Source organism: Amblyomma mixtum, chromosome 5 (assembly GCF_055824585.1).
Source record: "Amblyomma mixtum isolate Tamu chromosome 5, ASM5582458v1, whole genome shotgun sequence".
Classification (NCBI taxonomy): Eukaryota; Metazoa; Arthropoda; class Arachnida; order Ixodida; family Ixodidae; genus Amblyomma; species Amblyomma mixtum.
This window is the reverse complement of record NC_143016.1, coordinates 3,769,906-3,797,412: the sequence shown is the minus strand read 5'-3', so window position 1 is coordinate 3,797,412 and position 27,507 is coordinate 3,769,906. Positions and strand designations below refer to the sequence as shown.

Here is a 27,507-nt window from a genome sequence, read left to right as displayed (position 1 = left end):
CCACCGAGATGTGAGACAATTACTGTGCCATTTCAATTTATAAACAACCAATTTTCAATTTTCCCTCACGGACGCGCGCGCTCCATTCGCTGGTGGCTGGGTGGCGACATCTATGACCACGACAACGGCGTGCTTCCATCCAACTGGTGGCGCCGCGATACCGCGACGGCGGTTGCCGGGAGTCATCATGCCCTTTTTCGGCGCTTACGGCAGGCCGCGCCCCTCTGGCTGGTTCCAATCGAGCGGCCGCCGCTGCTCGCCGCTTTCTCCCTCTCCCCGCGCTCTGCTTCTCTCTCGATGTCTGTCGGACGAACCTAGAGAGGAGGTAGGCTGTACAGAGCGCGTTGCGTTGTGTAGTCAGCGAGGCCATGTGCCGAGGGCAGCGTGGCGGAGCGTTGCTTCTTCCCAGTTCGCTCGACGCGAGCAACACTCGGCCGCGGAGGCTGGCGTAGCGGCGGGTGCTCGGAGGATGGCTGCAGTTCCGCCTCGTCGAGACGGAGGCTGAGGTGCGAAGGACGGCGGCGCGGTGAGTCTCGGGTCCCGGCGAGACCTCCTTTGTGGCGCGAGCGGCGGCGGCGGCAAGCGTGCGCTTCACTCTCCCGGAAAACGCGCGCAAGGCCGCATCAGATACCCCCCCGCCCCCTCGGTTTGCGATGAAGCGCTGTCCGCTGCGCGCATGGATTCTGCGGGGACACGACGTGATGCTGCTCGCGCCGAGCGATATGTTTCTGCCGTTTCTGAACTTGAACAGCCATCCCGTTCGAAAAGCTCGGAAAGTGCTTTTCTCCGCACTGGTTAGTTGCTGCGTCTTCTCACGAGCAAGAATGTTGGTAACGCGCCACGTGCTGCGCAGTCTCGCCATACGTACGCTGCAGCTTACGGCTGATGCACCGCGAGGATGCTGTCAGATGCAAGTGCACCGGGAAGCATCCATGTACTGAAGATGCAGGCAGCGGGACACCTTCCGTGGCGCCGCCAGCTGAGAGAAAAGCCGGGCTGATGCTGCCCGCAGAGACAACGAGCGAAGCCCGTGCATTCGCAGCTCGCGGAATCCAGTTAGGCAGAGTCCGCCTGAAGCACTTTCGGAACGCATTGCACTGCCTGATTGACTGACCGTGCGGCAGCGCACGTGCGCGGAATATCCGGTGTGAAGAAAGAGCGGTGGAGTCAGCGGTGCTGCATCTGCGTTGCGTGAAACATTGGCCGACTTGTCAGGAGGAGGAGGAGTGAGTTGGCACAGCGGAAGGAGAAACCGAAAAAAGACAAAAAAAAAAAGACGATGACACAGGCAGTGTTGGTCCATGACGTAAACGAGGAAAGAATCAAGTAGTGGGTACGAGTACGTGACCGAGTCGCGCCACCGCGAGAATCAATTTAATTAGACATGCGTGCAAGCGTGAGAGGTTTTTGCCGTGCCGTTGATGACGCCACGCTCTATTTCGGGATCTTAGACGGCGCGTCCTAGATCTTTGACACATTTGGCCGCAGGACGCGGTTTTATGCGCTGGTGCGTGCTCGTTACCGCCTTATTTCTACCTTAGGATTTGGAAGTGGCAAATCTCGCTGAACTTTCAGTATCCATGGGTTGAAACGACGGCTTTCAAGCAGTGCACAGGCAGTCGCATCTTTCTTCACATCGAAATCGTTTGTCGCGAAGTCCGCACTGCACTCTTTGCCCCCTTTGTTTCGCTGTCGACTGCAACGTCCTTTTTTTCTCTCTTAAAATCTCCACAAGGACTCTCTGTGTAGCAAACGCTTCAGTATTTTCCGCGCGTGACCTGCAAGGATGGGCTGAAATCGGCCGTCAAAAAATCTTGCGGTCTCTCTCGTCGTTGAGTGTGAGCGCGAACTGCACTGCAGGAAGTGGGTAGCGCATTCCAGACCGGCTCACATGTATACAGCGGCAGCAGCACTAGGGTACCGGTCAGGTCTTGCCGCTTTATACCGCTTCTGCACGCCGAGTCGTTAACGGCAGCTTAGGCGGCCGTTGGAGACATAGGAGGTCCTTATGTATTTATTTCACTACGACTACAGCGACCACAGCGGCATTATTGTAGGGCGTTTAATTACATCAACAGAAAGTACAGAAAGAATCCATGAAAGCAACGAGGTAAAAATAATAATAATAAAAAAATGCCGCATTAACAACATTTGTTGGTATTAGCTGTGTGGCCATTGCGCTGGATGAAACTGGTCGGAATGCGCGCAGTCCTAGGTGATTTGTGAGCGTTATGGAGGAACTGCTCACAATGCGATGAATGACCTTTAAGTTCGGACTGTGTTCAAGGTCCTGACTTTGTCGAAACTGGCGTTTAGGCTAATTTAGACAAGCGTTCACTGTTCGAATGTACTAACAAAGGTACAGGGTCAATCACACTTAGAGGGAACACGGCTCCGCGTGGCTGCGCACACGCGGAGCTCCATTGCGAACAAGCCAGTGGCAAACCCGTGCAAAGGGGCAGATAACACGAAGGACCACGTCGAGGTCCCTCTTCTCGTGCGCCACTCTGCATTGATTCATGAACGGGTTAGAGCAATGACACTCCGCAGGTGCGTGGCCACGCGGAGCCGTGTTCCTTCTAAGTGTGATTCACCCTGTACAGTACGGTGGGCAGGGTTACGCTGTGCAGTCAGTACTATTATCAAGAGTGGCAGTTGGATTAATAATTACTTGTATCTTGTTGTAATGAAAACACGCGTGCCTACTACCCATTCAGTAACCGTAGCACGGCTATCTGAACTGGCTGAATGAAAAACCGAGGAAGCATTTTCAACGTCTGCACTGGATACGGGAACTAAGAGAAGAGAGCGGTTGGTGGGGGGGATAAGCAGTTTTTCCATGCAATAAAAAAAAGCTTAGGCGACTCCGAGTGCTCTAAAGCATCGGGAAACAAACTTATACGCTCTGTTTGCTCCGGCGGTGGTAAGAATTTCGCTCGGGGCTGAAGTTGTTGTCTCTCTCTCTCTCTCTCTCTCACACACACACACACACACACACACACACACACACACACACAAACACACCCACAAATCCGGCTTCTATGTCACGAAATTCCCTGATTGGTCGAGAGAGGTCAATGACCTCGTGACGTCTTCACAGCACGGCCATCATGGCACGTGGCAACCTGCCTACCGGCAGGTTCATTCAAATAAATTCAAAGCGATTGCCACCTGCCCACTTTGGCACTGCGCATGCGCTTTACGGGAAGTCGGGAAGAGCGAGCTGGGTCCGTCTGACCCCAACGGTAGCTGCGTTTGAAACAGCCACCTGCTGGATCAGTGGCGCATCCCTTAACCACCACTGCGTCAGTAGTGGTATGAGGGCTCCTCGCGACCTATAAATGCGATCGAGAGGGTTGTTACGACGTTATCACTACGCGGCCACCAGTGGACCAATCACAGGGCACCACCAAATCTGAAAATCTGGACCCATTAAATTTCGGAAGTAGACGCTCTCACGACGCTGTTGTAGCCGCAGGGCAGTGAGCGAACAATGGTGAGCCCCTGTGCATTCCTCGAACAGACGGACTTGACGTCCCGCCTGTTCTCCGCCAGGTAGTGACGGGCAGTAACCGAACGCTCCGCGTGTGCTACCTTGGACGATGAACAGCTGGACGCCCTACTCCAGCTGTATTGTTCTTTGTGTCGTGCGCGTGTTTGTACTGTGCTCCACAAGCTCTTCACGCGCGTGCGACCTGTACATATGTTACTATGCTAATACGTAAACAGCTTTATTGCCCAGTGTACGTACCTCCCCATGTCCTTTCTACTATCCCCCCCCCCCCCCTCTTTCTTTCCACTTCTAAACACTGCCTGCTATCCTTTATTTCCGCTGCCCCAGCTCAGGTGCTTCCAGCAGCGATAGCAGATGCCGGGGCTAGCAAAAATATTTTCCTTCCATTTATCATGTTTTATTAAAACTACTTACTACTACAACCCCAGAAAATAAATTGATGTGGATTAGTGGGAAATAGTGGGCTTGATTAAGGTGATGACTCATGCATATCATATGAGGGAAATGGAATCGGTGCGAACCGGTGGTCTGGCGGGAAAATCGTACGGACATTGGACACTCATTGTAGACACTATAGCAGGTAACCTAAATGTTATCGTATTTTCTTCAAGAATGTGGTTAAGACTCCGAAGTTTTTTTGTTTTTTTTTACTGGATACAATTCGGACAGAAAAATTCAGCCACAGGGTTACCGCAGTTCCTGGGAAACATTCGCCTGGATTTGCTGAGAATGGGAGCCAAGAGCGTTTCATGCTTAAAACTAAGGAATTCTCTGTTAAGCAGGGAAAGAACACAGCGATGACCCAGTTTTCCTTTTGTCGATTAAGAACGACTTCAATCTGGAAAGCGGAGCTCTTGGATCATTTCTGCACCTAACAACATGATGCAACACAGTCTATTGGTCGAAGACGTTTCTGTCGAAGTCTTTCGAAAGAAACTATCGAGTGATCGAAAAGCACCGCTCTCGGTTCAGAAATCGGTCGGGTCGGCGCAGCCGTATTTCAGTATATTGGTGCGCGATTAACTCTAGCAACCGCAGAAAACAGGATTACCGAAATTGAAGACCGCATAAAATAACAGCTCCGTTCGCGAGGAGCTGTTGACTTGAGAGGGACCGTCATTGTTCTTTCGGCGAATAAGGCGCTCTAGGTCCGTCACGCTCAGGCGCATCACTAGAGAGAATAACAAAATCGGCACTCTTGGCAGATGAGAACGGCTTCTGATTAGTGTTTGCGATGAGAGCAGCGCCGGTATAACGATGAGGTGTTAATCTGCGTGTCGAAATCTGCATTTTGGAATCACGGTCGCTGGGTATGTGACCTTCTTTTTCGGACCGCGCGCACGGATACGGAAGTCATTTCGTTTATTTGCCGCGCTTCTCACTTTATTGTAACGGGCTCTTTGCGTGCACATTGCAATAAATCTCGCCCGCGGCCTTTGTGCGCGCACACGCACACTCGGCGTGTCCCGCGTCGAATGGCCCTTTGGAGGACCGAGAATGGACGCCTCCCCTTCCTCCTCGCAGGGTCCCTGCTGCGGCGGCTCGGAGGACGCGCCGAGGCTCGGCGACGCCATGCGGGTGAGTAGAGGCGCTTCAAACTGGGATGCTGGGTTTGCTTTCACAGAGGATACCTCCGCGGCTGCGCTTTTCAAGAAGCACGGCCAGGACGCGAGTGCAAAAAGACGACACGGGGCGCAGACTACCAACCCAGTGGGCGCTGACACTCCCTCCTACGTCCCATGGAAGTCCTGGACGTCCACAGAACGTCTAAGGGAGTTTCAATGTCCACTGGGAACTCAAGACCGGTCAGATGTCACTGTGCTTTTCAAAAAGCGCAGTCGCGTAGTACTGCCCTAAAGGTGGGCCGTGCAATACGCACACCGACTCGATGCAAACAGGCCTAAAAGCCGGTGTATCCCTTTTGGAGTTACTGCATGCCACTTGCAATTGTGGAAACGTTGCGAACGCAGAGAGAAGGAAAGAAAAGGCAGGGAAGTTAACAAAGCTACCCTTCCTGGCTACCCGAGGATTGGCTATCCTGGCGCTTGGAGAGGAGGTAGAGGGAGTATCTGATAAGTCATTGTTTATTTTTACTTTTTGCGATCGAGAACTTAAAACGGAATTATGCAAGAAACTACCCGTGGAAACCGTAGTGCTCGAGCTTAACTAGCATTATTTTGTGGTTGATGTGGCCAAACGCTTTTGAAAAATCTATGAAAATGCCAAGAGTGAGAAGTTTCTGCTCGAAGAATTCTAAAATTAGCTCTTTTTGTGTTAGCAGTGCGGTTTTTGTCGAAAAGTTCTTCCTAAAACCACGCTGATCAGGCGTTATTTTGTTGTATTTGTTACATAAAGTAGATATCTGTCTGAACAAGGTCTTTTCAAAACAGAAAAAACAGGTACAATAGATATTGGATGATAATTTGACAGAATGTTTTTGCTCCACCTTTATGAATAACTGTGACTTTGGCAAACTGCATTTTTTTGTCTCCACCTTTATGAATAACTGTGACTTTGGCAAACTGCATTTTTTTTGTCTCCACCTTTATGAATAACTGTGACTTTGGCAAACTGATACTGAAGCAAAAGTCTTAAAATGTGATTACACCGAAATCTAGTCGTCACTTAGCATATTTTTCAGCGGATGGTTTTATTTTCGATTTTTTTATGAGCGCGCACCATACCGTCCCGGCCAGCGTGAGGTGAAGAGCGTGACGTCATGACACCCTCGTCCAACAGGCAACCAGTCGCGTCACTCGAAGCACGATGATCACTGTCATCTCTGAAACGTAACGAGCCTGTGTCAGCATTATAGAATATTTGACGTACAAGTACAACATACCCGGACCAGCTGACATCAGACAGTGTGAACGAAGGATCGTCATTCTGATTAGCGATTTCAATTTCCTCTGTACCTTCATCAGTTGAGTCTGCATAATGTGGCAGTGGTGTCGAAGCCCGTGGCAAGAAGCAACTAGTCTGGACACCACAGGATTTCCCACTTACATTTGTCTGTGTCCCTGAAACGACGCATATGCTAAGATTATAATTCAGCATTGAGAGTATGACTGTCAAGATACTGCACACTAAACACTTTTTTAAAAGTGCAAAGATAAACCATGCCAAAAGAAAGGATTAAAAGTGTCGTTGCTATGTTTATATGCAAGCAATAGTAGAGCTACCTATCAAAATGGCAATCAAAAATCAACGTACAGTAATGTCACTGATGTACTTACCCCAGCTTCGACAGACTACTGATGTTTGAACTGCTGCATCTGCCCGAAGTTGTTTGGTTGTAGCAATGCCTCCTGATCCACTCTTGGCATGAGGTTCTGGTGCAGAATGGAGCTGCGCTCTTTCAGGGAAAACTTCTTGATGCCCATCATGCAGGCTGTTTCGTCCTCCAATGGAATGTTGATCCTGTTGATCACAGCAAACTGTAAGAGAGCCACATGGTACACACAACTATGTAATAAACACGTCAATGCGTAAAAGTCTGCATTCTAGATTTCTCGGCCTAATATTCTTGTACCACCTAACGAAACATATTTTAGGATTAGTCTTAATGGCCTCATATCTTTCTCTTCAGATCATATTGCAAGGCAGCATCATATCCTCAGTCACCCCTTTTATTTTGTGCAATAAATGCTTCATGTGTTCATTTCTGCTAAACACTATGACTCAATAGAATAATCTTACCAACATAAAAAAGTTGTACAGCAATTTCATGATATCATTTGCCACAACCCTCAGTGTTCATTATGACTGCACTTCTGCAGTATTGCATTTTTCACTTTTATCGTTTTTCTTTATTCATAATGTGATGGCTTTCAATTATACTTTTGAATAAAGGTTTAATGTTTTCATCCGCCACAAACTTCAGTACAAAACAATGACTAATTTGGTTTTATGATGATTTTCCTAATTCCCTTGACAGTTTGAACTTGTCCCTAACTTGGTGGCTTATACATATTTATTCATTTGAATGGCCTTTGCTCTACATTCTTTTTAATTCCTACCATGCAAAATCCCATTTTCAAGGACTACTGTATGAATATATATTTTAAATAAATTTTACACTGATAGTTCGTGCACTGTACCTGCTTGAGCTATTTGCTCGACTGAACTATGCTCAAATGGTGTGTCAGATGCCTCATCTGTGCCACAGTGCCGTCCTTCAGTCAAAACTCCTCCCGTACTGCATGCTTCGCCTGCGTCTCCTGTGGCAGAAGGACCTCGAAGTAGTTGATCAATGATCTGTGACAAAAGAAAACCACAGGGCATAAAACTGGGCACCAAATGAACAACCATGCTCTTCCGCAAATTCGAACGCACGAGGAATGGTTTACAGCACTTAACTCACTCTCGGCCATGAACAGGACTACGCAGAACGCAGCGGTGTGCAACCATCGGTAGGAAAATGAAACACTGCACTGCCGGCCGGCGCGGCGGAGAAAATAATGAAAAATTGAATTCTTTGCAGGCGGTGACTTTGTGTCGGATCTCTAGCAAGTCAGGAGTGCGGTAGGCCTTGAGTTCTCGTAATCGGTGTTTACGTGAATCTTTTTATGCGTAGCATATTGCAATCACTCAGTTCAGCCCTTGGGCGCGGCCGGGCAGCCACCAAACCACATGACTTGACGTCACGACAGCCCAAGGAAAAAAGCAAAAAAAAAAAACAAAAAGAAAAAAAAAAAAGAAAAATAAAAAAAAAAGAACGCCTGAGCATGGTGGCGGTTGCCACCGCCCCGTTTCAAAGGGGGCGCTCCTATCCATCCATCCATTCATCCATACGTCACGGAGGAAAAGCTGCTGAGAAAATCGAGTGCCGCCTAACCTCCTTGGTGCCGCCAAGCAATACCTCGCGCAAGAAGACCGCGCAATATGCAACGCATTCTTGGCTTAACCAAGCTAAGCCTGGGCATCTTTTTTTTTTTTTTTACTGACCACTGTACACTGTACACTGCATACCCCTACTCTTTTAAAAGCGTCAGCACGCGAACGTTTACTGCGGTATACTGCAAACTCTGCACTGAACGGAGTACTGCGCTAAATTCAACGCCAGCTTACGACATGCAAGAAGTTGAAAATTGCGGACAGGCGGCATGAGTACGCTGCATGCGAACGCAAACGGCACCTACCTCCTTTCGCCTTTTCTTCTCAAACTCGCTGCTGACACTCTCCGCTTTGCGTTTCTTTTCAAAGACGGAGGGCACAGCATCGGGCTTCAGACGTTGCCTTTTGAGCGGAATGCCGAGACTTCTTAGCAAAGCTGGAGAGGTGACGTAATCTTCGTCAAGAAAGTGCTCCGAACAAATAAAATCGTTTTTTAGAGGCGTCCAGGTTGGGCGTGATGGCTGCGCAGCACGAATCCACAGTCTTCGGATGTTTTCATCCCGCGGAAACGTATGCGACGGTGCGTCGCGACCAACGATGCTGTTTTGACAGCCTTGAGCGCAGCAGTGTCGGGGCATTGTCCTTCGCCGCGCCGAACGCTTCAGGCCGAAGCTAGACAGCGTGGAATAGAGTTTGGGTAGACCAAGCGATAAGACTCCCAACCTCCGACGCTGCCGACGCAAAACTTGCAAAACCCGCGAGTAGCGATGGCAATCGGGCTTCTGCGGGAACGGGAATAGTGGGCGCGCGGGTGTTATGACGTCTAGTCGCAGCTTCCACAGGCGGCCGCCAGGTGTAACGATGCGGCAATAAATCGCGAAAAAAACGTGCTATCCGCCTTTTTTCGCTAAAATGCTTGTCGCATTTATCAGTTTTAGCAGTCAAACTCTTCATTACTTGTGAAAGAGCAGCTCCAAAAGTTTTCTTTCAGTATCCCTTTCTTTCAGCGATGGTTGGGGTCGAGTATGTAGCGCGCAATTACCGCGCTATTAGTTCTGCGGAACTCCCCCAAGACGGAATGGATTTAAAATCAATGAAAAATTGCAGGGAACGTGCACCTGGGCGCTGCTTTGCGGCTACTAAGAAAGAGCTGCGACACAGCTCTCCTCCCGTTTACAGCATTATTTGCTTTGCTCCCTCGTTGCACTGTTGATTTTCCGCTGACGCTGGGCGTACAGACGTTCATACATTTAATCTTTTTTTTTCTTTGCCGAGCAGTTTCGGGGGCTTTCAGAAAGAAAGGCGCTCACAGTGCATGTGCCGTCTCGAGGCTGTGATGGTGAACAGAGACGTCACTCGGCGTTTTCGCCTATACCGTGCTGAACGGCTGAGCCTGCAATATAGCTCTAAAATGTTCTTCCCAGAGTACTCAATGCAGTCAGGATGTCTATGCATGTGTGAAATTCATCTACAGTGTGCTGGCTGTCCGCCTGTCAAAGAATGGGCAGCGAGAGGAGCTTTATTATGATGTCCTCGGGGTATTACCAAGTCAGTTTCTTGACATTGTGCTCATTTTACTCGGACAGATGAGCCTGCGTTTTTAACCAAGCGAAGGTTGACAGCTGTGCTAAGCGCACGTGACGGAAGATGTTATATGGCTTTATTCTTTCTTTTTCTTTGCATCCATATGAAGCAAATAGTAATGAGCGTGTCACTTTGGAGAATATATTTGCTGAGATGCCTGGCCCGATGATGGACTTTTGGCAGGCTGATTTGTTTTTCTGCAGCTTAAACGAAGACTTTGGGTGGATTTGGATTCGAGAGCTTTTAGCTATACAGGCCGACTTGATGGGCGTTAGAACAGGTGCGTAGCCAGGGGGGGCTTATGGGGCTTCAGCCCCCACCGAAATGTTTTCGAACTGTCACCTACAGCAGCATGGCCCAAGTACATATCGCGACTTCTGCTATCATAATTTTGTTCTTGCCTGGATCGTCTGTCTTTTAGTGTGTAAAGTTTACTATCTGTGATTGTGCAAGATGTTTATTTGCCTTGTTCGACGCATTATATAGAGTGACTTTTACTTAGATACGTAGATTTAATGGAGACATACGTGTATTTAAATATCTTGTTGCGAGGTTTTGTGTATACATACAGTGAATTTGTTCCAGTGACACTTTTTTGTCCTGTATCAAGTTGTATCTTGTATCTTCGCATTTCTGATACTCCATTATATCTTCGCACTTCTAATGTATATTATGCAGAACTTCTCGTTTATACATGTGCTCGCTGTTGCAACTAAGATTTCGGTGCAATTACTCGCAATGCATGACCGGTGACAGCAGCAGCTGCTGGAACGCTGCTAAAACGAAGGACAGCGTCATTGAGATTTTTCCCTGGTCGTTGCATATGTACAAAAATGTAAAGGTTCTCGAACGACAAAGATTCATTCAAATATTTGTCCTCTACTTGCTCATTTCATGGCCTTCACGTTTTTCATATCAGCGCCATGCACTGCGTTGCTGGTTTCGGACTTCGTGTGATATTTTCTTCACTTATTAAATACGCAAAAACATGGCAGCATTGGTATAATTTATGTCTGCAACGTTTTTTAAGACATACGAATATATTATTTTATTTAAAAAAATACACATTTCACTTGTCTAGACAGTGCGTAGCGTTATCTAGTACACAATGGCATTGTCAATGGCAACTGAGTTAATATTCTTGCGTTTGATCCCTCCATAAATTCTATGAGAAGGCCGCGCTGCAACATGCCCCCCCCCCCCCCCCCCCCCCCCTCCCGAACAAAATTTCTGGCTAAGCCACTGCGTTAGAAGTCTACAACGTTCCACGCGCACCGGTCAAGCCGAACAGAGAAAACTTACACGACCCTCATAGCCACGATTGTCATGAACTACAACAGGGGACGAGATACCTATACGCAAGGGCGTCCGCAGAATTTTTTGCAGGGGGGGGGCCCCATTGGTTGTTGGCGCCGGAGGGGGGGGGGGGGGGGGCATGTTCGTAGCAAAAAGGCACTATTTGCGGTATGAATTTATTTATTTATATATAAATAAAAAAATAAGTGAAATACACACATGAAATAAAAATTACAAACAGCAAATTAAAGTGTGGCTAGGAGAGATACATTGCAGTTTATCAACGAAGAAACAATTAAAATTAATAAAAAATCCAAAAAATATACTGTCACTTCGTGGAGAAGAGTGCTCAGTATTGCTGCATACGGGTTCTCGACTCACCCGGATTGATGACTAGCACACAGCACAATATGGTCACAAACACGCAACTACAGTCACTCAGTCAGTCTTCCTTGAACAGCAACTGTAGACTCCACGGATTTTTCTGGGCGAATTGCGTGATTACACGGGTGATAAATTCATTTCTGTGCTTCATTACACGCTCTCGGTGCACACTCGTCACACACATTGATTGGAAAAACGGTTGAACGCGTATGTTGAAAACAAAAGATGTCTATACATACAACGAAAACTTATTTACAAGATAAATGCACGCTCGCAGCTTCATACACCTCGCTCCATCTTGCTCGCGCATCCGCACAGTCGAGCAACCGCACGCACACTGCTCGCCGCTCGTAGTTTTCTCGTCCACTGTCTTGGTTGTTCTCAGATTCGTTGACAAACGGCCACTAAAAACACCGAAGCACAAATACAGAGGCGCGCACACGTGCAAGGGCTTACTTCCGTGCGACTTCCAAGGGGAAGGGACACTCGCCACTACGGTAGGAAAATTTGTTTTGTGTGTTTTTATGGGGTTCAGAGCCCCAAAACGACTCAGGTCATGAGGAACGGAGTAGTACAGAGCTCCGGATAATGTCGACCACCTGGGTCTCTTTACCGGGCACTGACCTCGCACAGTACACGGGCGCTGCTGTCATTTGAGGCCCAGCCAGAGGTGACAGGCGAGCCAGGCAGGCGCCATCGGGCTGCGTTGACCAAAGGCGCTGGTTTTCGGAGAAGACGCAAGGGACGCTGGTGTGAGGGCGCCTCTGGAGACTGCGTCGCCGTGAACAAAAGATGCTAATCTCCTTTGCCGAAGATTCTGATAGCGGAGCTTCTACCGCACTGCGCTCTCCCGTGGATCGGAGGCCCAGCGAGCGGCGGCGGCGCCAACTGATCGCCCGCTTGCCCATGAGCAGCCCGACAAAGCGGGGGTGGACACGGCTGATTTGTCTTTCCCTCCTGAAGAATTCATCGGTGGCCGGCATAACGAAGGCGAATACAAGATGCACTGTGCACTGTCTGCCTCCGTGTCGCTATATGTCTAGAGATCAAAGAAACAGGCACCCATTTCAAGACGGCTTGAAACACATGCTCGCCGGTGCCGCTGTATGTCTGCAACAGGTCGGCCTTCAACAGAGCTAACGATGGCGTGGTTTGAAAACGGCATAAAGACGCGTGGCCGGACGCGGCATTTCGCAGATGTGACCCAAAGCGTGGAAGCGGGGCTGCTTTTACCCTTTTTGCTGAGTCCACCACGGCCCCTGGCGTGCGGCCATCACTCACGGTTCGAGGGAGTGATTTTCCAGGGGGGTGCAGCCGCCCCCCCTTGCCCCCCCCCTCCGGACGCCCATGCCTATACGCCTGCAGTGTACCATCTAATCACGCTTCTACAGACTTGTAGCTGCCAAATATGACTTCAGCTAGTGGCGTTTACCATTTGGACAGATGTATTTGATTAAGAACGTGATGGTGGCCCTAGTGGCGTCTGCAACTTGTTGCATCAACGTGCTAATGTATTCCGCGAAAAGGAGCCAATTTGTAAGGTGTGCAGTCTGTCTCGTCTGCGCTGTGCGAATATGCGTGAAGCAACCACAAATGTTGTCCATGAGAGGAAGACTTTTACAGCGCTAGCTGGTATACAGCTAAGTCCCCCTGCTCTCGTGCCCGTGCCTCGCGTCGACTTCATCGTCATCAATCGAGGGCCGGGGTCTCAATAAGGCGCTGCCAAGCGCCTTGAAATGCCGCTCAAGAAAGCATCGCGAAATTACTGGAATGGATAGCGCGGAATTCTGCGCTCCTGTGCAGTATATAGCAGCTGCAGCAGATAAAGCCGCCAGCCATAGACAAGGAGGCCGTGGATGTTTACCCGAGTGCCGAGGAAGAGTGTGGGACTCTGAACTCTGCATGTATATACGAGGTCTGTTAGAAAAGTATCCGACTTTATTTTTTTTTGCGAACACCTGATGGATATGAAACAAGCGCGCTTGCATCAGGCGACCTTGAACCTTCATGCGCATGCACGAATTTTTTCCTGCCTGCCGATAGCGTCAGTCGCTGGGACGCAGCATTTGAGTGAGGCAGTGCGCAGTGCTCTCGTCGGTTTTTTATTGAAAGCAAAATGGCGGAATGAAAGGAGCAGCGCTACTGCATCAAATTTTGCCATAAACTGGGCGACAGCCAAGTGGAAACCATTCGAAATATTCAGACGGCTTTCGGTGACGGTGCTATGAGCAGCACACAGATTAAGCAGTGGTACAATTGATTTAAAGATGGCCGCACATCGGTGGAGAACGAGCCACGCTCCAATCGGCAATCAACATGCCAAAATGACCAGGTCATTGCCGAACTGAACGCTATGGTGATGCGGGACCGTCGCGTGACTATCCGAGAAATTGAGGAAGAGGTGGACATGAGCAATTTCTCCGCACATTCCATTTTCACCGAAGATTTGGCCATGGAGAGAGTTGCGGCGAAATTCGTGCCGAAGCTGCTCACGGTGGAGCAAAAGCAGCTTCGTGTTGAAGTCTCACAGGACATGCTGGATTCCGCAAACAGTGACCCCGACTTCATCAACATCATAATCACTGGTGACGAGTCTTGGGTGTACAGGTACGACCCGGAAACCAGATCCCAGTCGTCACAGTGGAAGCATTCCACGTCACCAAGACTTAAGAAGGCCCGCCAAGTGCGCAGCAATGTGAAAGTGATGCTGACTGTTTTCTGTGACACCCGCTGTGTGGCAGACCACGAGTACGCACTCCACAGGGTCAAACAATGACCGAAGAGTACTACAGGGATGTCCTCCGTTGCCTACGTGATGCTGTGCGGCGCAAGAACCCGGAGCTGAGGTCAACAGGAAACTGGCGCACCCATCGCGACAATGCTCCTGCACATTCCTCGCACTCGATTCAGATTTTTTGGCGAAAAACCAGACTCCTGTAGTTCAACAGACTCCTTACTGTCCTGATATGGCCCCTGCGATTTCTGGCTGGTTCCCAAAATCAAAAGGACATTGAAAGGAGCGCGATTTCAGACAAGGAAGAACATTATGGCTGCAACGACAGCTGAGCTAAACTCCATTCCGAAAGGGGCCTTTTCGAAATACTTCCCACAATGGCAGCACCGCTGGGAGAAGTGTGTGGAGTCCCAAGTAGACTACTTTGAAGGTGACTAGGTTTGCAACGCTCCAGTTATGCAAGTTTTTTTTCTACGGCCAAAGGTTGGTTACTTTTCTAACAGACCTCGTATGGGAGGCGAGAGCTTCAACGGGTTAAGCAGAGGATGAAGGCTCTCGAGACGCTGACCGTAAACGGTCTGCACGACAGATGCGTGCCAACGAAGCACTCGTTGTAACACCGCCAAAATAATAAAAAAATAATAGCATTGCTTACGTTTATTTCTTGTACATCGGGCTTTAGCATTCCTACCCAGCCCAGCTACTGCGTTTGGTGTATTGTTTGTGCTCTTTGCTCTGAAGTTAGCGCACCCATACGTCATTATGTGCGACCAACTACCCCTCTTTTTAAAGCATTGCTGCCCGCCAAAATCCAGGCATGGCAGCAGCATTCAAAGAAAAGGCAACAACTGCAAAAGCACTAGGTGCACAGGTAAGCCCTGATCATAAAGAAGCTTCGGCGCTGGAAGCTGTGATCGTCCGCGTACACAGAACGCCAGAGCAGATACCTCGAGGGCGGCGGCCCCGTTCACGGCGCCCTGCGGTCAGGTCGCGGCCACAATGACGTCCGCAGAAATGCCCTGCATGGCTATTGCTGTAGTGTGTGAATGCTCGCACGGAGTCCTCTGTTGCCATCACACTGCGCGGTACATCGGGCCGCATTCTGGTCATGCCGGAATTTCACACCACGGGGATGTCTATAGTAGCAGGCGTTTCGCTACATAGGCGTGCTCGCGCGGACGTTTCATGGGCGCCCCAAAATGACGATTGGTGTTGGGATGATCTGCGGACACCCTTGACCACTGTGTTGCTCATGCCGCATATAAGTCGAACCTCGTTATAACCGCGCAACTGAATGCGCAACGTTATAACCGCGCAACTGAATGAAGTTATAACTTCGTTATAACGAAGTTATAACGAAGTTATTTATAACGAAATAATGAATATAACGAAGAAATGACGATTCCCCTTGGAAGCTCGGTCAACACGGGCTATAGCGAAGCTACGGCTATAAAGAAGTAATCGTCGGGCCCCTTCAACTACGTTATAATGAGGCTCAACTACTATATTTTGCTCCTCGCGGGGCAGGAGGAGGAAGAACACAAGACAAAGAGGGTAGGGATAGGGATTAGAGATAAAGTAAATGGAAAAGACACCAGTGGGCTGTGCATGATTCGGTCGAAACTAACCCGGAACCCTGCACTAGGCGAACGAATTTTGAAGCGGAGGCTAGATGGTCGCCAAATGATCTTACACTGCTCTTCGTGTCAACCTGAAGACCTTTCGTCAGTACGCGCCACACGGCTTGCCAAACCTTTTGATTACATATGCTTTTTTGAACAGTGGGCGTGGCTTCTCACTTGGCTTCCGTGTAGGCTGCCCAACTTGTGCACTCCCTCGGTTAGTTGGGAAGCAGCTGGATGCGCTGATGCGCTGAGGCTTCGCAGTTACTGACCGGCCTGTAGGTTCGGTTGCATGAACCCGACAGCAGTTGTGCGTCGGGCTCAGCATGGTCAGCACAGTTCAACGACTGCCCCTTTACATCAACAAGTCCAGGAAATCTGGATGAACGGTTCTAGTTTGCACGGCTGCCTCCACATGCCGTGTAGCGCAGAACACCAAAATAGCCGCGGGAATTCATAATGTTGGGTACATACCACTGATTTTCTATGGCCGTCAGAAATAGTTGGTGTCAACGCAGGAACCATTCTACAGGGCAGGTTTTGCAGCGAGGAGAAAGAGCCGTTCGTAATAATCCCCACGTACGCACAGAATCTCTCGGGACTCTAGTTTTCTCAAAATTGAAGTTTAAAATGTCCGCATTCAGTTGCGCGGTGTTCGTTATTGGCAGCAAACAGATGGCGCTAGTTGTTGAATGTCCAGGAAAGCTGGTCATTATCGGCACCAGCCCGTCACGAGAATCGCGGCGCGTCGTCTGAGGTGGCAGCAGCGATTAATTTGCTGTTCTCCTGTGCAGATAAAATTATTCCGAGGCGTGGAAGTCGTTAAGCGCCATCTGTGGAGGGGCCCTGTCGGTATGACTCAGCCCGACGCGACAGCCGGACTGACGGACTCGACCCGACGTTGTCGAGCTCATTTAAACACGTCGAAACCGTTCCATCGTTATCGAGCAGCTGTTGGTTCTCCTTGTCCCAGGACGTGCTGCGGCTGCTGGGCGGGCCGCGTCGGCGGGCGCTGCTGCTGCTGGCGGGAGCCGCGTCTCTGCTTCTGCTGCTGGTCGGCTCCGCATTCCGTCCCGCCCTGGACGTCAGGTGAGTACCGATCAGGGCCGTTCACCGCCTGGCGAAGAAACAGCGACAGTTTCGGTGATGCGCAGGGCTGAATATTCCCGCCTAGGTCGCACAACGCGTTTGCTGCCAGCATTTTAGCAGGATAGCGTGAAGGATCCCGTTCTGTAGAAAATCCGGCGTTGGTGCTGTGAGCGAAAAATCCCCGGAGAAGCAACCTAGGTGGGCCACCTAGGTCACGTGACCTAGCACAACCTGCCAGTACAACCTGCCCATCGGATTGTGAGCAGACTGACCATAGCGGCAAGTGGCAGAAAAATTAATGATTGCTCGCTCGGCAAGAGCAACCTGGGCGCATCGCTTGACCACTGCACCACTGCGCCAGGAGTGGTACAGTGACTCCCAGGGATCTATGGGTGTAAAGTCGAGAACGACCAACTCCGCACATATGGGCATTAATTAACGCACTACGTTATCGTGCCATACCCCTATAAGACAGAGCTTAAGTCCCTTCCAATTTTTCACTCCCATCTAATCCCTTCTCTCACGGCTCGGTTGAGGTGTTCATCGATAAGTCAGACAGTTATTGCGCCATTTTCCTTCCTCGAGAACAGCTAGTGAAAAGAGGTTCGTGGAGCGCAACGGACGCCGGGATGATGCAAAACATGCACGTGCTGCGCTGGTAAAACGCATTAATGAGAAAGCATAATCGTCAAGAAAGTTTTTGTGTTCTGGATAATGCATCAAGAGCTGTCGCTCAGAAAGGAAACTGCCGGCCAGCCGAAATGACAGGGAGAGAGAGATTGCAGTTGAGGTGTCCTCCGAGAAGTGAGACAGCCTCTTGTCCGAAGAAGTGTCATTGTGCCACTTGCCTTCAAACGAGTACAGGTGCATGCTGTATTGTTTTCCCTGCATCTCGCGGTGACTTTCAGTGCTGTCGTCGTGCAACGTGGCCTGCGCAGGTTGTGGCGCTGCCGTCCTCGGCGCAGCGTGTGCTTCGTGAAGACGCACAAGTGCGCCAGCTCGTCGGTGCAGAACGTGCTGCTGCGCTACGGCGAGAGCCACGGCCTGCGCTTCGTGCTGCCGCCGCGCACCAACTACCTGGGCCACCCGCGCCCCTTCCACCGGTCCATGGCTGCGCCCAGCGGGCGGCCGCCGTTCGACGTGCTGGCGCACCACGCGCGCTTCCGCGAGTCCGAGATGCGCGCCGTGCTGCGACCGGGCGCCGCCTTCGTCACCATCGTGCGCGAGCCGGCCGCGCTCTTCGAGTCGCTCTACTCCTACTACGACCTGCAGGTGAGCGTGCCTATGTCGGGTTTCTTTCTTTGGAGTGTGGAGCTAGATTTTTAAAATGAAATTTGAAAATTTGTACTCTCTGAGCACTTGGTTAAAGGAACCCAGGTTGTAAGTCAAAACAGTCCTGCTATCAGCCACTAGACCTTAACCTTTTGCATGGAATCTAAATGGCCACAGCCGCTCCATTGCACTTGGACCGTAGAAGCCTCTCGATGTCGCAGGCCAAGACGCGCCTGAGCCTGGAGCAGCTGGGGAACAGGTCCCTGAGCGGGCAGCGACTGCGGCGCCTGGGGCGGAGCCGCGGCAAGCTGGGCTTCAACCAGATGAGCTTCGACCTGGGCCTGGAGCCGGCGCACTTCGGCAACGCGTCCGCCGTGCGCCGCTTCGTGAAGCGGATGGACGCCACCTTCGACCTGGTCATGGTGGCCGAGCGCATCAACGAGTCCCTGGTGCTGCTGCGTCACCTGCTGTGCTGGGACGTCGACGACGTGGTCGTCTTCAAGCACAACGCCCGACAGGTACTTGGGAAGGGTAGAACCGCGAATGCATGGCTCGCTGCGCTTCTCGTAATCGGGATTTCGTTGAATGGGAGGTGTCCTTGTTCTGCCGGCATCCGATTCACTGTTGCAAGACACAGTGCTGCTGAGAACCAGTGTGGCGCTGCACGTTGGGGTGCTTGTGAATTAATTGTGAATTAAATGCGAATTAATTATAGAGTAAGGTGCCTTAACTGTGGTTTAAGGTGAATTATGTGATCCGATTGTCAGACGCGACGTCACAATCGACATAGAGGCAAAGGAGAGCAATTAGAGGTGGCGTCAATGCTTTCGCATTACTCCAATGCGGTTTCGCAGTGCCCTCTAGCGTTTTCTATTTCGTATGTTCTCAGCAAGAGGCATTGTAGACAGGATGAACTGGATAAAATTAATTGCAAATGATTGCAATGATATGGGGTACTGACCAAGACGGCTGTATACACTTTAATGTATGGATGAGCAGCTATTTCTGAGAAGGAGCTAAGACAAATTTCGGGCGGACACTCTGTGCCCGTTACGCTCTGACCCTAGTAGGTTTGCTGTCTGTGTTGCACTCTTCCAAGTGGCTGTGCAGCTTCAGCGTCTTAGTTCATTGTCCCGTCCTTCTGCGCGACGTGGTTGCTGTGCGCAGAGCGGCTACCGACGCCGGCTCAGCGACGACCTGGCGGCGCAGCTGCGCCTGCTGAACGCTGCGGACGTGCAGCTGTACGAGCACTTCTGGCGCCGCCTGGAGGAGCGCGTCGAGGCGTTCGGCCGGCAGCGCATGGCCCGCGAGCTGCGCCAGCTCGAGGAGCGCACGCGCCACTGGTACGACCGCTGCGTGCACGAGACCCGACCGCCCGACAAGAAAAGGCCCCCCGGCCACAAGTTCTGGATGAGCTCCAAGGTACGCCGAGAGCGGGCATGAGCGGCGCGATTGACCCCGCGGTTTTTCAGGCCCAAAAGGCTTTGGTCAAGAGGGCTAAGCTGGCGGCTTCGACCAATGGGGTCCCGGTATAGGGACTCCACCCATTGCGGGGCTCTTTAAGAAAGCCTCACCTCTTTTATTAAATAAAGGCTTTTCATCATCATCATCCGCGGTTTTCCTATGCCGTGCTGCGCTGACTGTGAGGACGCTCGAGCCCAATTTCACGCCTATTGGATTGGATTGTAAAACATTTATTGCGTCGAGAGCAGGTTGCGGAGGCACGTACTAGATGGCCGCTAGCCCATGGCCTAACTCGCGCGCTTGTTGTTGTGACTGGGAGAAGAATGAAAGGACATTGCACCCACCGCTGCCGCGTGCAAATAGAGGAGAATCAAGAGGTTAGAAGAAAAAGAAAAAGGAAAGACGCGCGTCGAAGCAACAACCGCGTCCGCCGAAACAGACGCTGCTGAAAAATCAGATAAGCGGCCAAAGCCGCGATCGCTCCACGCGCTCTCCAGTTGAAGCGCAGCTTTAGATGACGAAAGTGGCTCTACTGTGTTCTCAGGCTGCGGGCGTGTATTCACCAATTCGAGGACTATAGCGTGAGAAACGGCAGGGTTTTACCACGTGTACAAACCTGCCCCGATTTACTGCATGTTCGATTTGTTTCTTTTCATTCGTGGCACGGAATCTCGAGCGTCATGTAACCCCCACGTGTAGGCCAACGTAAGGCTGATCAACTGTACTGCGTTTCATACATAGCCGGCAACTCTGCCAAAGCTAGCGTGCCTCTTCGCGCAGGCTAAGTCCGCGCGCAAAAAATAGTTCGCCATACAACCAAACGAACACAAACATATTTCGTAGCGACAAATCTTAAGTGCCGTGACTGGCACTTCCTGGACTTCGTTTTACCTCTTGCCACATTTTCCTCCTGCGACTTGTCGAGATTTCGAGAAGCAAAAAGTACACGTGGCGGTGTGATACGCGGTTGGTAGGGCGAATCGCGTCTACTAAATCCGCGCCTAAAAAGTAGTTCAGTCTCCATGAAAATTATGGCCAGAGAAGAGTGCCCGAACACTGAGCGCCTCACAGCTTCGACCGTGATGTTCAATGCTACCACATCTTTTTATACCACTCTTTGTACTCGTCCAAACAATGACCAGAGTTTCGAGAAGAACGAATGATACGTGGCGGAGTAATATAGTTTCGCGGACGCACTACTTCAGCAACCTCCGCAGCGTTGCCTGCTATGTATGAAACGGAGTATAACTCACGAAAAAGATTCGTCGTACTATTTTTCTCGTAGAGATCTGTTCTCTTTGCTGCCAGAAAAAAAAAATGTGCCGATAACTAAAAGTTCAGCTCCCACATCTAATGTCATGGGACCTTTCCATGGGGCGAGGAAAATGCCGAAACGCCTCCCCTCTGGGCTGTTTCAAACCCGTTCCGCTGCCGCTTCCACTGTGCTTACGTCATGTGCACACAACAGCCCAGCGAGAAATATGGCGAAGCCCAGGAAACTCTTATCGGAAAGTTGCATAAACGGCTAGGTGACACGTGAGGCGCTGCGCATGCGCGGAGGAACGCGTGACTGAACATCGCCGCCTGGCGCAGGTGCTGACATTCCGCGCCAAAAACGAGACCTCGGACGAGTGCGTGCGCATGATGCTGCCCGAGCTGGTCTTCACCGAGCGCCTTCGGCGCAAGCAGCTGGGCGACGCTCCGAGACCGGCGGTCACTGTGAGGCGCCACTGACGACGGCTTCGGTCGCTGCGGCGACCTCCCCGCTCGACGTCCTTCTTCACCCAGCGAGCGACGCACGCATACGCAGTAGCTGAATGCGCGAGTACCGTATTAACGCCAATTCAAGCGCCCCTCTTATTCAATCGCGGACCCTCGCCGCCGGAAGTGTCGTGCCGGTTAATCTTCCACCTGGCTTGCTCACTTCTGTCGCAGCACCGCCCTTGCGGTTCAGACCGTTGTTCGGGGCACGCGTCCGGGTGTGGCAGAAACGTTACCGTGTGAGCGGCAGAGTGAAACCGCCAAATGCCCGATGACGACCGGCTGATACGGCTTAGCATGAGGCTTGCCTTAGTCGTGCAAATTCTGAATTATACTATACTGCCGAATACTGCAGGTGTTGAGAATACGGACTGGGCCGTTTTCTTTCTCTGATGCGGTATTGAAGGAACGAACGAATACCCGTAGCCATGGGGTGCTTGAATTGTCGCTAGCACGGTACAGATTAAAAAGGTCCATAGAAGCAATATGCCGGATGTCTCACATAACGTGAACAAAAATATTTAGTGGCCAAAATATTTTCAAGTGGCCAAAGTGTTAAAGAGGTATGGTACCCATGCCAGGATAAAACCGAAGCGGTCTCCTGGCACACTTTGCAGGAGTATTCTTTTGCCACGACTGGGTGACTTGAAGCTAGCTCCGCAAAAACGTGCAGCGCGAAGTTATTTATAAGCGCACGTAAAATATAAATCCTTGCAATATACAGTGTAAAATTGTGAATAATTTTAATTTCTGCTCGCACAACTGCATGAATTGTTAGCATATTGGAAGAAACGTTCATTTCCAAGAAGCTTATCAAATCAAGGCCATAGCGTCAGCTACCGGAAATGCAGGAGGCCTGCTGAAGGTGAATTCATTCCAAAGCGAACCCTAAGGGCCGAATAGCCTAAAATTTCTTATAATCGTGCGCTGCGCTGGCAGCTGATAGTCCAGTTTCGAAGTTGGCTCACGATTTACTGCATTAGTCAGCGCAGTTTCATCTGTTTTTACCGTCTTTAGGCATTCAGAAATCGTCATAATTGGAAAAATTTAAATAAGCTGCAGTCATTTGTTTTATAGTAAATCTGGTAGCTTTTTTTTCTCCCTTTTCAGCAATGGAGAAGCATTAATAATGAAATCCTGGAAGCTCATACATCTTCGGCGTTCTCACTGCCTGGGAATTACAGGTATGTACATGAGTGAGAAGAATTGGAGAGACCTCAAGAACTGTGGCAGAACTAGTTTCTGTCAGCGCCATCTTACGTCGCGTGCCTGTTGTCGAGACGTGCGCAGAGCGCCCTCCCTAGTATGCTGGCATATTCGCCAATAAGTTTGTCGGACAAGCGTTTTTCGCCATAAAAGCCGGAGGCAAACTGTCTGGTGGGTGATTTACCTCCCGCGAATGGTTTTATCAGCCTCTATCGCAAGTCGCTATAGCGGCACAACTTAGTGCGTAACCCTACGTTCGTGTTGAGTGAGACACCCTGCATACAGAATAATATATATGCAATACTTATTTTGGTACAACACCCACGAGGACTCCCACGTACAAAAAGAAAAAAAAAATGAATTTCCTGCTTCTACGAAGTAGTCGATCATTTCTGATGGCCCTTCAACTTACACACCTCTGACTTTTTCGTAGAAGTAGGAGTTTGTAGTCTTACCTATTCAACACAAATATCGCGTGTGTAAAACATTCAGGAGCCAACAAAAAAAACAAAGAACTGGCTGTCACGCTTCGGATGTTTAAGAGCAATAGTCATCAAACGCGGTCCGGAATTCTGGTTTGTGCCTGGTCTACAGACCAGTTATGGTGCGGAAATGTTGCGTACAAATGTTCCTAAAGCGATGAACTTTTCTTCACGTTAGGAGGAATTAACTGTAGAGAAGTTACCAAGTGAACTTAAGAGATTGTTTTTGTAATGCCCCTCTTTTTCTCCACATTTGTAGAAATACTGACGAGCCTAAACATGGTGACTGATGATCCAATTGTTCGTGATCTATTGATGTGTTGCATGTATGTGCTGCTGAATGCGTATCTGAATGGTTTTGTACCTTTTGTTTTTATTTAATTCTAGTGGAACATACGTTTACCGCTTTTCCTTGATACTGGTTGCCTTTCTGTATAGAATATGTGCTGATGATGTGGTCTTGTCAAGGGGATAGGAGCCAGTCAAGCTGCGCAAAAGCAACTCCCCTCCCTTCCTCCCCCTTCCCATATCCTCATGTTGCAACACATGAAAATAAACTCAAGCTCAAATATCTCATGCATTTTCCCAGCACAGCAGGAAATTATTTCTTCTTCCACATGCCTCGAAAATGAAGCGGAGCAAATGTTACTTCGTGAAGACTGGTGCGTTTATGGCGACCTTCGTACCAGTTTTGCCGGAGCGAACTTCCTTTTCTTTTCCGGACAATACGCTGGCATGGAGGGCGCTCAACACACAGGTGGTCGCTAAACGTGTGGAGGTGTTAACTGACATGAATTCAGCCGCGTTTCGATGCAGGCGAACCGCGAACCTCTTAGGCAAATGTCTAAGCAACAAACAATAAAATAAAAGGCGCCCGTGTGGTGTGCGCTGTCAGCGCACATCAATGAACCTCAGGTGGTCTCCGTTAATCCGTAGCGCTCTTCTGCGGCGTCCCTCATAGTCATGTGTCGCTTCGGGACGTTAAACCCCGGAATTTACTATTTATTTTTTCGCCTTGCAGACGGTGGCTAGGTACTGTCACGATATCGCACCTAGCTTGCTCCAGCACTTTCGCTTCCGAGCGCAAAGGGAAGAGAGCAAGGCGTCTGAAACTTATTTACTGTTCTAATCTATGTCGATAAGGATATAATGCATTTCAAGTTTCCAAGACGTTGCCTAACTTCATCGCTCTCTATGCGCAAAACAAACGCGTTCCTTGTTTGCCTTCCTGATTCGTAACTGTGGACTGCTTCACCTTGCGGACAGTTTTGGTCGGGAACAGAAGTATCCTTATTAAGCGCTGTATCAGGATCTTTAATGCTCCCCGATCCTTTGCAGGGGCGCATTGCACTGGACTTTGCTTACCTACCTCCAAGATGTTGGCCTTCCAGAACAGCTTTAAAGTCTTTACTGTCGTCACTGAGGTCCAAATTTTACGATCTCATTTTTTTATTATTATTCTTTGATAACTTTTTCCGGCCTTAGTCTCTTGCCTTTTTCGTTCCCGACCCAGTCCCTTGCGTGTAGTAGCGTTTACGCGAAACACGATAGTTAAATTCTCTGCTTTATTAAAGACCTCTTCCTTTGTCAATTATGTAACCGAATTCGTTTTATTTACTTTATAAGAATACCCACAGCGCTATGTGGAATTGCAATGCACAAGGCATGGGGGTGGAGACGAAAATATTAAGCAATAAAGAACTTGCAGCATTGCAGAAACCAAGCGTTTTGAAGGCAGCTCCAGGTTCTACCGAGGTTACCATATTTTAAAGTAACTTCTACTATAGGTTCTCTCGCTCCTAATTACTTCCACCACGCAAGTTTGTCAGCCATGCGACATTTCATTCCGGCGGCGCAAATCTATTTTAAAGTTTGCCGTTCCCATTGCCTCAGTTCGAATGATTTCTAGGGGCATCACTGCGTTTTCGACGTCAAAAACATTCCCCGAGCGTTGATGCCAGCACCCCGCTTCACTAACGAATTTCTGAGGCTTGTATTAGGTTGTCTGACATTTTAAGGAAGGATTCATCATTTTCAGTCGGTACTTCAGCCATACAACGCGCGTGCGAGAGTTTTCCTAGTAATGTTTGTGACGTCAACACTGTGTAACAAGAAGCACCATTCCTGGCCACGGTTTGGGGTTAGCTTGCTGTTCTCGCTTTTTTTTTTTAAATGGTTCCACTCGATATTTTGAAAACAGTTTACTTGTTGCGGAGAGAGAGAACAAAGGACTTATGTGGCTATCAGCTCAAAATGCTCTAAAAACACCCAGGACAGAAGCACAGAATATATCCTGCAGAGATATAGAAAATGATTCATTGGAGTTAAAAGAAGCAATATCCTGGAGAAATTTTTTCAAGTCGTCGATTGGTCTTGAAGAACCATCCTGAAAAAGTTGCAGGATGATCCGAATCTTTAGTTGGTTCATAGTGCAAATATAACAGCAGCCAGTGAAGGACAGCACACAGGGAGAAGACAAGTAGTACACAATGCTCATCTGATCTTTTTGATCAGTTGTTAGTCAGCCTTTCTTATTGTTTACGGGGGTTTAACGTCCCAAAGCGACTCAGGCTATGAGGGACGCCATAGTGAAGGGCTCAGGGAATTTCAACCACCTGGGGTTCTTTAACGTGCACTGACATCGCAAAGTACACTGGCTTCTAGCATTTCGCCTCCATCGAAATACGACCGCCGCATCTTTCGGGTCAACAGCCGAGGATTTTTCTAGACCGTTTATTTATGCATTTGATTTCCACTTTGGTGGTGCGAGAACTGCTGCGTGAAAATTTTAATAGGCCCTGTGTGCATTTCCTCAGCAGCGAAATACTCTGTCATTGTTTTGATGCCTACTTTCTCCTGTTCGCATTCTGTATTTACGCTGTTCGTGCACAATTTTTCGGGTTAATGTTCACGCGCCACGTACGGTACCACTCAGAAATCAATATCAGTCATTCTGCAAATCTATGCAATCGTCTGAAGTGTGAATGGCCCTGTTATCACGGTGCAGATCACGGTGTTCATGGAATCAACTGCAGGTGCTGGCTGACTAGGCCAGCCGCAGTCCTTTCATCTAAAACACACACACACACAAAAACTCCCCCTGCCGACTCGGCAGTATAGACACACAAGTATTGCGTCCCTCTCTTCTTAATACAGGAGAATATGAGTAAAAAAAAATGTAATAAAGCAATCAAGACAACAAGTTTATTCTGTGTTTATTTTGCTGTGACGAGTTTCTCCCGACAGGCTTCCGGCGACAAATGGAAGTCTAACACGGACTGAGGCTGCAGCACAGGAGGACTCAATGTATACAGCCTTCGTCAAAAATACACAGCCCGCACTTGTTTGTTCGAAAGCGAGAGGAAATTTCGTCCTCACCCTTCCGAAGCTGAAGACTTCCACGGGTTGCGAACCACACTGAATTGAAGCAAAACCCTTGGGCTGTACATTTCTGACGAAAGGTGTACACATCTGTTGTTCTCGGTATCCCTGGAGGCACTGCTCTGAGCAACAGAGAGTAAGAGCCGACCAACCAGCCTCCACACCAACAGGATTGGCACCCAGTGCACTACTTAAGCGACGATCCCCAGTTTTCGGTTGAACTGGGCCGTCCGTGGTGTTGCTCGGACAGCGTCACGATGCCTCTCCCACATGCGGCCGTCAGGAAGTGTCACCACCGCTGTGAACCCGCAGTCCGACTCCACAGTGGCTGGCACGCAACTTGGTCCCGGTCGGTCGATAACTGAGCGGAAGCGTGCACTACTGGCTCAAGGTTAAGAATCTGCACTGATTTCCACGACTGTTGGCGTGGAGCCGTTTTTCCTTAGCAGCACTTCAAGATCTGGACGAAGTAAGTCAAGGCTTATCTTCAACTGCCGATCCAGCTGAAACTCGGCAGAACTGCTGCTCGTTACCTCAGCAGACTTGACCTATGCGTAGAAAGGATCTTCTGCGGACGCTGAGAACCGAGTTTCTGATGGTTTCCACTGTTCGTCCAAAACGGGTCCTCGTGAGTCCGCAAGGCTTCGCGCAGTTTTTCGCAGGCGTGGGTCCCTATACTTAAGAAAATTGTGAAACAGTGAAAAATTCGCATTTTCAGTGAGAACAGTATCAAGGAACACGCCGTTCATGTTTGTTCAGGTTTTTGTCGCAGAAAAGCTCGGAAGTGAAAAAGGACAACGCAGCCTTCTGCTCTGTGCATTCATGATACCATAGAACGCAAGAGAAGCAAAAGAGAAGCAAAGAACTGAGATTTATTACAAA

General features: G+C 49.6%; 1 protein-coding gene across 1 annotated transcript; it reads left to right on the top strand.

Annotated features, from left to right (window-relative positions):
• The first annotated feature begins 209 nt into the window (after positions 1 to 209).
• Positions 210 to 26,753, top strand: LOC149341160 (galactosylceramide sulfotransferase-like). The gene is made up of 7 exons (XM_089543062.1): positions 210 to 526; positions 5,039 to 5,092; positions 16,944 to 17,059; positions 17,998 to 18,331; positions 18,553 to 18,849; positions 19,499 to 19,753; positions 21,389 to 26,753. The coding sequence occupies exons 2-7, from the start codon at positions 5,087 to 5,089 to the stop codon at positions 21,527 to 21,529; spliced, it is 1,149 nt and encodes a 382-aa protein (XP_089399188.1). The 5' UTR covers positions 210 to 526; positions 5,039 to 5,086; the 3' UTR covers positions 21,530 to 26,753.
• The last annotated feature ends 754 nt before the right edge of the window (positions 26,754 to 27,507 follow it).

Coding starts and splice junctions, on each gene's coding strand:
- LOC149341160 (XM_089543062.1), top strand. Junction 18,850..19,498: donor TCAAGCACAACGCCCGACAG/GTACTTGGGAAG, acceptor TGCTGTGCGCAG/AGCGGCTACCGACGCCGGCT. Junction 19,754..21,388: donor AGTTCTGGATGAGCTCCAAG/GTACGCCGAGAG, acceptor CGCCTGGCGCAG/GTGCTGACATTCCGCGCCAA.